The sequence below is a fragment of the Pristis pectinata genome, chromosome 2, assembly GCF_009764475.1.
Source record: "Pristis pectinata isolate sPriPec2 chromosome 2, sPriPec2.1.pri, whole genome shotgun sequence".
Lineage (NCBI taxonomy): Eukaryota > Metazoa > Chordata > Chondrichthyes > Rhinopristiformes > Pristidae > Pristis > Pristis pectinata.
The window spans coordinates 110,188,147-110,201,574 of NC_067406.1; the positions used below are offsets into that span (position 1 = coordinate 110,188,147).

The following is a 13,428-nucleotide window of genomic DNA, read 5'->3' on the forward strand; positions in this document are numbered from 1 at the left end:
ACAGTGGCTTCCAGATTTCTTCATGTAATGCCATGTGTCTGCCTTCCAGATGTTGCTGTCTGCTTCGAGGTGTAATGACAGCAACCACTGGCAGTTTTTTCTGTCATTACAACCACAAAATTCAGGCCATCTTTTCTCACCTCACTGATAGCTTACTACCGCCATGGTTGCTTTCATTTGAAAATGGCTAGCGTTATGAGAGAAGTCCCCTTCTTCCTACAGCTGCTTGTATTGTGTAGTGCACGTGCAGAGAATAGATATCCATGTGGGTGAACTTTCCATCATTTCCACCATTTCTTTGAGCTACAGCTCATCTTCCAGAGTTCTGAAGGAACTGCACTATAGTTACAATAATAAAGCTATTCTCACATCCACTGGTGAGAAAGAATTAGACACATGGTGGTTTTGATTCCCTAGTCTGTGCTAACATGGTTAATCTCACATGAGCAGAATTATCAATGCCTGGTGTTTGGAGTGGGATTTTCATAGAAGCTTCTACTCTTCTGCCCATTGACAACTACCTTTGCTGAAAGTGTAAGTGTGGACACTGGGTGAGGACTCAACTGACCTCAGCTTAGCTTCCTAGTAGCTAACCAGCCAACTGACATTCATTGTCAAGTCATGGGCATGAAACAATGCACTGGGACAAGGTGATAGAGGACATCTTGTTATATATTTACCTTGTTATCATCCATTATTCTCACCTGACACAAACCAAATAACAAATGTAGTACAGTTAATCTTATGACATGCTAACAATAGTTATGAGCATTTTACAATGATTTATTGAACAAGGTCTTTCAACACACAATGATTTATAATTTGAATAGCAAATTCACTTACGTGTTTCCTTCTGTATAGGAAAAAACTCAGCAGGCAACACGAAATAATCAGTATCAGTATGACGATCACTGCAATTATTATGGCAGTCACTAAAACAAAAGAAAAGCAAAGAGATTAATGATAAATCAGAAATAATGGACACAGCCCTGAAATTAGAATTGACCTCATTCAGTACAGAGCAACAATCTTATTCAGAAAAAAAAAGGATGGCTGATGTGACATTTAGGACATTGCAGCAGGAAAGGTTGTGTATCTGAGACTGAACATTGTGTAGGTTGTTGGAGTAAATCACAAGAAGGTTTTATCTTGTTTACAGCATCAAACACAACTCAGGTTAGCAGCACAGTGAAGGTGATTGAGATGTTCCCTGGCACCACAAACACAGCAACAATAAAAGGACAAAAATCAAAATAAGTATTTGAAAAATGAGAAGCAGGCTAAGTAGCATTAAAGGGATTGCACACTGGGGAAAAAGAAATAGAAAACAAGTCCAGCAGTGCAGAGACGTGGAAAAGTCATGTTCTGGAGTTCAATTGCTCAGGGTTCAGTTTGGCACTATCTGCTTTCATGATGATTAGAGTCAAAAAGTTCTGCAGCAGGGACACAGGTCCTTTGGCCCAACTGGTCCATGCCGACCAAGATACCTATCTAAGCTAGTCCCATTTGCCTGCTTTGGTCCATATCCCTCTAAACATTTCCTATCCATGTACCTGAACACAAATGTCTTAAATTTTACTATTGTACCTGCCTCAACCACGTCCTCTGGCAGGTCGTTCTATATACCCACTACCTTCCATGTGAAGAAGTTGCCCCTCAGGTCCCTTTTAAATCTTTCCCCTCTTACCTTAAACCTATGACCTCTAGTTTTTGGTTCCCTTTCCCTGAGAAAAAGACTGAGTGCGTTCACCCTATCTATGCCCTTGATGATTTTATACACCCCTATAAGGTCACCACTCAGTCTCTAACATTCCAAGGAATAAAGTCCTAGCCTGCCCAACCTCTCCTTATAACTCAGTCCATCGAGTCCTGGCAACATTCTCGTAAATCTCCTTTGCACTCTTTCCAACTTAATGACGTCTTTCCTTTAACAGGGTAACCAAAACTGTGCACAATATTCCACGTGCAGCCTCACCAACATCTTGTACAACTGCAGCATAATGTCCCAACTCCTTTTCTCAATGCCCTGACTGATGAAGGTCGATGTGCGAAACACCTTCTTCACTACCCTGTCTGCCTGTGAACCCGTTTTCAGGGAATCATGGTGCCTCTGGTGCCTCTGTTTTACAATGCTCCCCAGGGCCCTCCCATTCACTGTGAAAGTCCTACCCTCATTTGTCTTCCCAAAATGCAATAGCTTGCACTTATCTGGGTTGAATACCATTTGCCATTCCTCAGCCCACCTATCTAGCTGATCAAGATCCCCTTGCAATTTTTAATAACCTTTTTCACTGTCTATGGTACCACCTATTTTAGTGTTATCTGCAAACTTAATAACCATGCCTTGTACGTTCTTATGTAAATCATTTATATATATGATGAACAGCATTGGGCCCAGCACTGACCTCTGTGGCTCACCACTAGTCACAGGACTCCAGTCCGAAAAACAACCTTCCACCCTCACTCTCTGCTTCCTACCATTAAGCGAATTATGTATCCTGTTAGCTATCGCTCGCTGGATACTATGCAACCTAACCTTCCAGAATAGCCTTCCATGCAGGACTTTGTCAAAGGCTTTGCTAAAGTCTATATAGACAATGTCAATGCACCTGCCTTCATTAATCCTATTGGCTACCTCTTCCAAAATATACTAACAGACTTATGAAACATGATTTCCCACACACAAAGCTGTGCTGTCTATCCATAATCGGTCCTTGTCTTTCCAAATGCTGGTAGATCCTGCGCCTCCAGTAACTTACCCACCACTGATGTCAGGCTCACCAGCCTGTAGTTCCCTGGCTTGCCTTGTCTGCTCTTCTTAAATAACAGTACAACATCAACCACTGTCCAGTCTTCTGGAACTTCACCTGTGGTTAAAGTTGATGTAAATATCTTTGCAAAGGCCTCTGCAATCTCTTCACTAGTTTCCCACAAGGACCAATTAGAATGTAGGAGAATGAGGGTGACCTTATAGAAGTGTTTAAAATGAGAGGCATAGATAAGGTGGATGGTAACAGTCTTTTCCCCAGGGTAGGGGATTCCAAATCTAGGGGGCATAGGATTAGGGTGAGAGGGAAAAGATTTAAAAAGGACCTGGGGTTACTTTTTCACGCAGAGGGTGGTGAGTATATGGAATGAGCTACCAGAGGAAGTGGCTGAGGCAGGTACAATAGTATCATTTAAGAAGCACTTGGATAGGTACATGGAGGAGTGGGATACAGGCCAAACGCAGGAAATTGGGACTAGCTGGGTGGGCACCATGTTCGGCATGGACTGGTTGGGCCGAAAGCCCTGTATCCGTGCTGTATTGCTCTATGACTCTATGATTCTATGACTTTATGACTGAGGATGCAATTGGTCAGGCCCTGGGGATTTATCCACTCTTATGTGATTTAAGGCCACCAATACTTCCTCTTTTGTAATCCATATATGGTCAAAAATATCATAACTCATTTGCCTCAATTCCTTAGCTTCTATGCTCTCCTCCAAACTAAAAACTGATGAGAAATACTCATTAAAAATCTCATCTATCTTCTCTGGTTTCACACATCATGCTGATCTTTAAGGGGACCTATTCCCTCCCTAGCCACCTTTTTACTCTTAATATACCTGTATAATCTCTTGTGATTTTCCTTAACCTTGCCTGCCAGATCCAGCTCATGCCCGCTCTTTGCCCACTCTTTGCCTTACCGATTTCCCTCTTAAGTGTACTCCTACACATCTGAAACCCATTAAGGGATTCACTTGATACCGACTGCCTAAACCTGATGTATACCTCCTTTTTCCTGACCAGAGCCTCAAGATCTCTCATCACCCAAGGTTTCCTAAACTTGCCAGCCTTGCCCCTCACCCTAACAGGAAATTGCTGCTCCTGAACTTTGGATATCACACTTCTAAACGTTTCTCAAAATTGCTGCCAGAAATGGGTCTGGTAAAAGTAAAACTTGTATTGCTTTGCCACTTCCCAGTGGTGTGAAGACACACTTTCTGCTGATACCAGGATGGGCCACTCCAAAGTTGAAGCCATCCTAACAAACCTCAACCCTACCCACAGCTAATATCTACACATTATGTTGCCCTGTGGGAATTATTGGATAGAAATTCAGACTAAGAATCCTGATGGACTTTTCTCTAGCTCTTGATCAGTAAAATACTTCCACCACTTCTCAGGATAATGCCAGCCAATTCCAGCAGCACATTGGAGAATACCGGATAATGTATGTAGTGTGTAAAGCTGTTTTTTTAATATATGTTTGACTCAAAGAATACACCAAAGAACAAGAGAGTAAATCACAAAACCTCAAGACAACATGAATGCCATGTTTTAATGATGATGATTAAAATTCTAACATGTAATCAATTTATTTTTCTTTGATACTAATGATACATGCTGTCTGAACCTCAGTAATTACTACTTATAACCTATTCACTTTACAGCTTGACAATAAAACTAGCACTGGATTAGCCTCTGACATCAAAACCGCATAATTTTCTTTGACTTTAATGGAAATTAACATTGGCCAAAAAGATTTTCCACCCTGCCAGATAGTTCTGAAGTCTTTAAGAATATAAGAACTGTAGTTTCTTATATGAGGAAAAATTCTCATAAATCTACTCTGGGCCCTCTGATGATTTCAGTTTTATCCTCGATTTAGAGAGCAGAATTGTGCACAATAATCCAGCTGAGGTCAGACCTTGTTTTATAAAGATTCAGCATAATGACATGCAGTTATATTCCATGCTTCCACTGATAAAGCCAAGGGTTATGTATGCCTTTCTCAACCTGTGATTTGTGTGCACATATCTCCAGATTGCTCTGCTCCTGTGCCCCTATTTTAAAAAATATCCCTTATTCTATATTGTCTCTCCTCATTCTTCCAACCAAAATAGATCACCTCATGTTCCTCTGCATTAAAATTTCTCTGCCTTTTGTCTGTTCATTCCATCAGCCTGTTTATTACCTGCTGTAGTTGATGTCATGATGATAACTGAATTCCTGGGCATTCTTCCTGCCCACCCACTCCTCAGATATGACAGCTTAGGTTAAAGGACAGAGCAGCTTTTTACTCAGTGAATGATTATTATCTGATGTTATCCAGATAGAACATCAGATAAACAGAAAGTCTTGCCAGTTAGCTTGGGCTTAATGAGTTTATAAATTATCCTCTAGGTAGGTTAGCAGCATAGAGTATGACAAATACTGTGAGTTCTAGTAACTTTTAAAATGTTTTGAATATTTTTTTAAATATAATTCCTCCTCAAGCGCCTCAGTATGGCTCTCGGCTCCCAACTTCAAAACCTTTCTCTTTAACCACTCATAGAATATGGAACAGTACAGCACAGGAACAGGCCCTTTGGCCCACAACGTCTGTGCTGAACACTGTGCTGAATTAAACTAAATCTCTTCTGTGTGTACATGATCAATATCCCTCCATTCCCTGCATATTCATGTGATTACCTAACAGCCTCTTTAAATGCCACTCTCCTATCTGTTCCCACCACTGTCCCTGGCAGCCCATTCCAGGCACCTACCACTCTCAGTGCCCTACACATCTCCTTTAACCTTTCCCCCTCTCACCTTAAATGCACATCCTCTAGTACTTGACATTTCTACCCTGGGAGAAAGATTCTGACATTCCTGGGATCTTTCTTCTGAACATTTCCACTGATTTTGGTCCATTCCCATCTAGGTTGGCTTGGACATCCTTGCATTCCAAGGAAGGTTAGTTTGGGGAGGTCTCTAAAGTTGTAGAAGCCTAATTAAATACATATTGAATAAGGAAGAAACTGCCAGCAAAAGATGTTCAGCTACAACGATCCAGCACTTCCTGATCATGCATCATGTGATCAAACCTCCTGCATATGGTCTAATCAGAAATGGTAATCTGACAGCCAATCTCAAATGCCAGTTTAATATCCCTGGTGGGAACTTGAATATCCACACGACAGGCTGGATTTTACTAGCGTCTGAGGCATTCAGCCATTTAAACAGCAGTAAGTTTGAAACTTCCACACAAGTGCTGTCAAATGTGGAAGGGCTGGACCTATTGACAAATTTGGAGTGCCAAAGCTGTTAATTAGCAAGGAGCCCAGTCTTGCTGAGATTTCCCAGCTTTACACTGGGGAGCTGCCACTCACATCCTGTGCCAAGGAGAACCTGGTGTATGACCTGAACTTTGATTTCAATGGAGGTTGCAGATTTGGAAGTGAAATGTAAAATAAGTTTCTTTTCTTTTCATTATTTCACTTTAGATTAATATTCAATCATTAACGCTTTCAGGCATTTCAGTTAACTTTAGTTTGGTACTTAAAAAGTTAATTTGTTTTAATTGTTAACTTCAATTCTAATAGGTATTAAGTATTGCTGAAAAACAGTGTAAAAACTCTTAAACAGCAATCAGAACTTTGACACTAGAAGAACACTACTCCCAGCTTTTCATGTAATCAGGGCCTTGGGTTTTGGAGACCCAGATCATGCCACTACGATCTGGGCTGCTTTGGACCTGCTGGATGAGAGGTACAGTATTGGAGAGGGGATAAGTCCTTGATAGTAATTCCAGGCAATGGGTGTGGACCAACCTGTTTTAGCAGTTTCCCTTCTCCACACTTTCAAGGGAAAAAAAAGCTTGTCTGTTTAAAACACCTTGTGTAAGTTCTGTGTTAAATTTGTGGAGAATGGAACATTGTACAACTTTATTAAATGCCTGCTTACTACACCCAGTGTAATGGACCAGGAATCTGGAAGTCCAAACCAAAATCCAAATTAATGTGGATTCAAATCCCATCAAGGTAATTCGAGAATTTCAATTACAACCAAGGAAGTACTTCTTGTTAAAAAGTAGTTCTTTGTTCTAATGTAGGAGACTTATAGCCAGCATTTCTTGAGGATGTATACCATATGTTCACTTCCACTTTATCATCCCTTCATAAAATAGGTGTAGATCTTGCACAACTGAAGCAACTCCTGAAATTATTTCACCCGTCTTTCACTCCCATCAGACCATGAGTGCCCTCTGGTGGTAGAGTGCAGGGTTGGGTGCCTGTTCCCTCACTGAAGGACTGTCTGTCTTTTGCCTAAATTTCATTCTCCAGATATAATGAGAATTTTTTAAAAAATCCACAAAACAGACTCGGAACTCAGCCTTGGAAGATTCAATCCATTGATGGTCTCAAGCATCAACTTGACTCTTTTTTCACTTGAAGCAGTAAGATGGCAGGGTATGAATAACTATTCAGAGTTTCCACATAAACAAGAATTTTCCCTATTTGTGGTGGATTTCTCATCAGCTTAGCATCATTCCAAGCAAAATTCTTCTGATATATTGGTGGGAGCTGGAAATTTTACTACAGCAGTAATGCCAGAGAGGAGGAAAGATCATTATTAATCGGAATCATGTGGGTGGATGACGAGCTGGTGAGAAGGCCCTCCAACCTCTGCCAGTGGAGAGGAAGACTAACTTCCTGGCTTCTGCTGCATAGGCAACATCTGTCTCCACTCAGAGCCCAGGTGCCAGTTTTTAAAGGGTTTAATTTATGCTTGTTTTTTGGACTTGGTGTCTATGGCAAGGTCAGCCTTTATTGCTCTTTCTAACTGCCTTTGAGAGGGTGATGATAACCCGCCTTCTTAAACCTCTGCTGATGAAGGTATTCCCACAATGCTGGTGGGTAGAGGGATCCAGAATTTAGACTTGGCAACAATGAAGGAAGAACAGTACAGTTCTGGATGATGTGCAACTTGGAGAGGAACCTGTAGCTGCTGGCATTATATCGTCTATCCTTAGCCCTCTAGAAGGTTGAGTTTACAGGCTTGGGAGATCCTGTCAAAGAAGATTTGGCTAGTAACTCAGCACATGTTGTTGTGTTTTCAGTTACTGTGCAGCAACGCTTGAGGGAATGAATGAGTAGGTCGGCGGATTGCGAGCTGGTCAAGTAGGCTACTGAAACCTCATATTTCTCATGTTTTCTTATGATATAAGAGGAGTCCATTTGGTCCAATGCCAGTTCACAGAGCAATCCCATCAGTCCTATTACCCCACTTATCCCTAACATCACTCAAAATCCTTGTTGGTGTATAGATTCTTGAATGTTATTGGATTTGTACTCATCCAGGCAAGTGGGGAGTTTTCCACCATGATCTTGATCTGTGTTTTACTGAAGATGGAAAAACTTTGGGATGTTGGGAGGTGAGTCGCAGAGTGCCCACAATCTTACCTACTGAGTTAGCCACAGTATTTACGTGGTTGATCCGACTGAAGTTCTGGTTGTTAGCATTGGGCTCGGCAATGGTTCTGTTAATGAATGTCAAAGGTATGTGGTCAGATTGTCTCTAGTTAGAAATGGTCATTGTCAAGCAACTGTGTGACACAGAAGATACTAGTTACTCCTGAGCTCATGCCAGGATGTTGCCTGTGTCTCGCTGCATAGAGATGTGGGCTCCTTCAATATCTGAGGAGCTGCAAATGGAATGGAATATTGTACATCCTTCAGTGACTGTCCCCTCTTCTGACCTTATGCTGGAAACATGGTCATTGGTGAAGCAGCTGAAGATGGTTGGGCCTAAGATACCACCCTGAGGAACTCCTGCAGACGTATCCTGGATCTGTTTGAAATTTCTGATGATGAGTCTTGTAACATTTTATAGTAAGGCGATTCATAACATGGAATCAGTTGTGGGAGCAGCTGGAAAAACCAGGGAACTGAAAGTGGGTTGGGAAGTAAATGATTTTACACTCTACCTGATTTTCATTTCTCATCAGAGATTCAATATGGTATATTTTTCACCCCACATAGGTTTTTGGATACTTTCGACTGAAATAGATGGGGGAGGAGATTCTCAGTATTAACGAAAGCAGTGGGTGAGTCAGTCAACCATTGTGAGAGAAAATAATACCGTTTTGAAGGGGGGATGGTGGGGGAAGGAGAGGATGAACTGGACTGGAGGGCAGGATAGTGACGGGTTGAACTGAGTTTCAACATGAACAGTGGGATAGTGCCGGACTGTATTGAAGGTGGAACATTTATTAAGGGAGAGGGGGAGAAATGTACTGACAAATAGGTTGGCAGAGGAGTCTCTGCAGAAGGGTGGGGATTTGGATGTGTAAGAAATAATTTGAGGTACTTTTGTAGATATTTATGGTCTAGATAATCTATTGAACATCCATATTTCCTTTGGAGTATATTTTTCTCAGTTTCAGCAAGACTGTGAATCACCCACATGTGGTCAAATGTCAATGGATGGACAACTGTTCTCATCTGCCACTGCTCTCATTTCTAGCTCCAGTGCTAATTTTACAGTATTACTACTGCTGAAGTACAACATGGGTTTTACCCCATTACATCATTGTTGCTGTTATCAATCTGCAATATTTTTGTGCTCCGTTGTGTAATGTCACAGAATTCTGGACAAGCAAATGCCGTTAAACAATTTCCAAAATGATATTCTTCCATCATTATCAGCAACTCAGTTAAAACAAGGACATTCCCACTGGGGAGAGCGGAAGAGAATCCTCCTCCTGCCAACAGGTCTCTTGCAAATGGCTGAGTTCAGGAAGAAGTCTGAAGCAGCTTTCACACCCCCAGGTGAAATGTTAAGCAGGAAAACCTCAAGAGGGAGGTTAAATAAACACAAAATGAGGACAAAATGAAATACTTTTTAAAAGGGCTTTTTTTTTATGTGCTTTGTCACTTAATAATGAAAGCATTTCACAAATGTTTTTTCATTTTTTTAGTTTGATATTAGATGTGCCTTTGTGTTTTACTTGTTTAAAAATTTGCAATGAAGAGCAGGCTAGTATGAACACTGAACATGCTGGATTTCCTGTTTCTGATGGTTGGTAAAAAAATTAAAAAACCACAAGCTTGTCTATTCACGATATTAAGATCAATTCATCTTACCTCTGCCCACTGTATAGACATAAATAACAACTCTGCTGCTAAATTTCCTGAGTATAGCTGTTAACAGGAGTTAATCAAGGGTTTGCATGATTGATTTCCCCAGCTGGTTGGAAAATATTACCAAAGGGAGGTAAATGGAATTCCTGTGGGTGTCTGTCCAGGAAACAGTTCATACATGGTGACCAGCTCAGTAGAACTGAATTACGTCCTAAACTCCAATACTTCTGTCCACAGGAACATAGATCCATGTGCATTGTGTGGTTCTAGGTTACGAGCACAGGAGCTTTACAAGCTCTCTTCGCACAGTAGGTATTATGTATTCTTATTTCCATTTGTTCACCTTCTATCTTCTTGAATGTTGCGTGGTACAATGATGAATGGCAGTCTTGACAAACATTCTTAATCACTTCCTTTCCATTTGTTTACAACGGACCCAGACGTGGAAATACCCCATGGTTGAGAGATTGGAGATATTTAATAATAGCTGATCTGAATATAACCTCAACTTTGCATTTGCTTCTATCAATGGCCACTTTTCACCCCCTTGCTTTTCAAGAATCTGTCTACCTCTGCCTTAAAAATATTGAAAGACTCCGTGTCCACTGGTATTTGTGGAAGGGAGTTCAAAGGACTCATGACCAGCTGAGAGATTTTTTTTACCTCATCTCTCCCTTAAATGAGAGACACCTTATTTTCAAAGAGCGTAATTATATATCATAATGCTAGGTTCTCACACAAGGTGAAATATCTTCTCCATACCCACTCCATCAATGTTCCTCAGGATATTAGATGTTTCAGTCAAACCCCTCACACTCTTCAAAACTCTAGTTTAGCATGTCCAACCTTTCCTCATAGGACCATCCACACATTCACACAATAGTCTAATAAGTCTAGTCTGCGCTCCTTCCAATAAATTAGAATTCTTAAATAAGGAGACCGCTATTGTACAGAGTACTCCAGATGTGGTCTCACCAATGCCCTACATACCTGAAACACTTCTGTATTCAATTCACATGGCAAAAATAACATTGTGATGACTTTCCTTATTACTCACTATATCTGCGTACCAGCCTTTTGCGAATCGTACATGAGGGCACCTGATTCCCTTTGCATCTCAGTGCTCTGAATCTCTCACCATTTAGAATACACATTACGTATGACAGGCCTGCTATTGTACAAAGACTGCCACATTAAAGTCCTCGTGTAAATCCTCTGCAGGAGCCTGTGAATGATCTGCCCATTGAAAGACTGGCATCTTCTCTACTCTTTCCCTCTGCCCTGGATGCGAGACATTTACGTTTGATGTCCCATCAGGTTTCGATTCTGCATCTAAGCTATCCTCTAAATTTGAGTTGGCAGCAGTGAGTGGGAGACTGTTTCCTTCCTCATCACTGTCACCATCTTAGGCCAAGTCTTGGCAGTCTGAAAGGAAAAAGGCATGCGATAAGACTGCATTGAGAGAGACGAAGAGATGGGTACTCTTGCAGCATGCAGCTTATAAATTAGAAGAGAAAGCACAAGAGGAGGGGGATGTCAGATTTGAAAAGATGCATTAATTTGAGGATACCATCATCTTTTTTTATGTCAGTCCCACCAGCCATGAACTCAGTAAACAGTCATTGCATTGTCATGATTCTGAGCACCACTCCCACCATCAGAGTAATGTGATGGATGTGGATCTTGGGCTTCTGCTACCACTAGTTATGTATTACCTTGTCCTGAGGTGTGGTAATGAAAATCATGTGAACACCAGGTGGTGTGTTTAGGCTGTGAGATGTGACCGTGAGGTTTGTAGAAATGCTGGCGGCTGAGGGCGAGATGAAGAATATGGAAGATACGTGGTGGATATTCATGGCCAGTGAGGGGTGGACATCCACTGCATGGAACAGTGTAGAATCAGACAGTTTACGACACAAAAGGTTGTCATTCGACTCACTGTGTCTCAATCAACCAATAAGAAGCTGTCCAGCCTAAACTCACTTGTAAATTGAAACCTTCAAAGCTACAACACTTCAAGTGTGCATGCAAGTGTATTGGTTTTCTGCCTCCCCCACCTCCATCTCCCATCCTCTTATCACTTCCAATGATTTTTTTCTTCCTTAACTCCTCTCTAATCCTTCTACCAATTACTGTAAATTCATACCCATGGATTATTGACCTTTCTACTGGGAGAGTTCCTTCCTTTCTCCTCTTTCTAGGCCTCCCATAATTTTATGCACCTCAGTTAAATCTTCCCTCAGCCACCATTGTTCCAAAGAAAAAAATTTCATCACTGGTAAAATTCTCCATTCTCAACTATGTCAGGGCCAAGCACAGGCAAATAGGACTAGCCTGGATGGGAATCTTGGTCGGCATGGACCAGTTGGGCTGAAGGACCTGTTTCTGTGGTTGTATGACTCTATGATTCTGTGACTCTATGTAAGTCTCCATAAGCTGTCTAGTGTTGTCACCTTACTCTGCCTAGTTAGTGTTTTAAACAGTTCAAGAATAATCTTCTTGCTCTTATATTCGATATCTTGGATTATGAAGGAAAGTACCCTTTGCGCCATCTGAACTATTTTATTTACCCTGTTGTATTAGCTTCAGGAACTTGTGGGCATGGAGAATCAGAATCAGACTCAGGTTTATTATCACTGACATATGCCGTGAAATTTGTTGCTTTGCTGCAGCAGTACAGTGCAAGACATAAAGACATAAAAACTACTGTAAATTACAAAAATAAATAAATAATGTGAAAGAGGTATAATGAGGTAGTGTTCAGGGATTCATGGACCATTCAGAAATCTGATGATGGAAGGGAAGAAGCTGTTCCTGAATCATTGAGTGTAGGTCTTCAGGCTCCCATACCTCCTCCCTGATGGTAGTAACATGAAGAGGGCATGTCCTGTGTGGTGAGGGCCCTTATGATGGATGCCACCTTCTTGAGGCACCACCTCTTGAAGGTGTCCTCGATGGTGGGGAGTGTTGTGCCTGTGATGGAGCTGTCTGAGTCTGTAATCCTCTGCAGCCTCTTTCGATCCTGCACATTGCAGCCTCCGTACCAGGTGGTGGTGCAACCAGTCAGAATGCTCTCCACCATACATCTGGCCCTGGAAATTTGCGAGAGTCTTTGGTGAGATACCAAATCGCCTCAAACTCCTAATGAAGTAAAACTGCTAGCATGACTTCGTTGTGATTGCATCAATGTGTTGGGCCCAAGATAGATCCTCTGAGATGTTGACACTGAGGAACTTGAAGCTGCTCACCCTTTCCACCACTGACCCCTCAATGAAGACTGGTGTGTGTTCTCCTGACACGATGCAGACCAAGATTCCTCTATATCTCTAGACTCGTCAGGATCCTACAATTTACTGTGCATCTTCTTGCTTTGCTTGACCTTCCAAGTGCATTACTTTGCACTTCTCTAAATTGAACTTTTCAGCTCAGCTGACCAGTTCATTGATATCCTCCTGTTGTGTGCAACTTTCTTTCTCATCTTCAGCCTCTTGGCAAAATTTTATATCTTTGTGTTTCAGCCTAGTAGTGCAATAAGCA

At 41.5% G+C, this 13,428-nt stretch overlaps 1 protein-coding gene across 2 annotated transcripts in view; it reads right to left on the reverse strand.

The window, feature by feature from the left end:
* Window positions 1-13,428, reverse strand: part of LOC127585962 (uncharacterized) — a 148,074-nt gene that overhangs the window by 100,295 nt on the left and 34,351 nt on the right. For both annotated transcript variants that reach the window (XM_052043721.1, XM_052043729.1), the window contains exon 3: window positions 844-932. In XM_052043721.1, coding sequence (XP_051899681.1) covers window positions 844-932 — 89 coding nt within the window. The remainder of the gene's footprint in view (window positions 1-843; window positions 933-13,428) is intronic.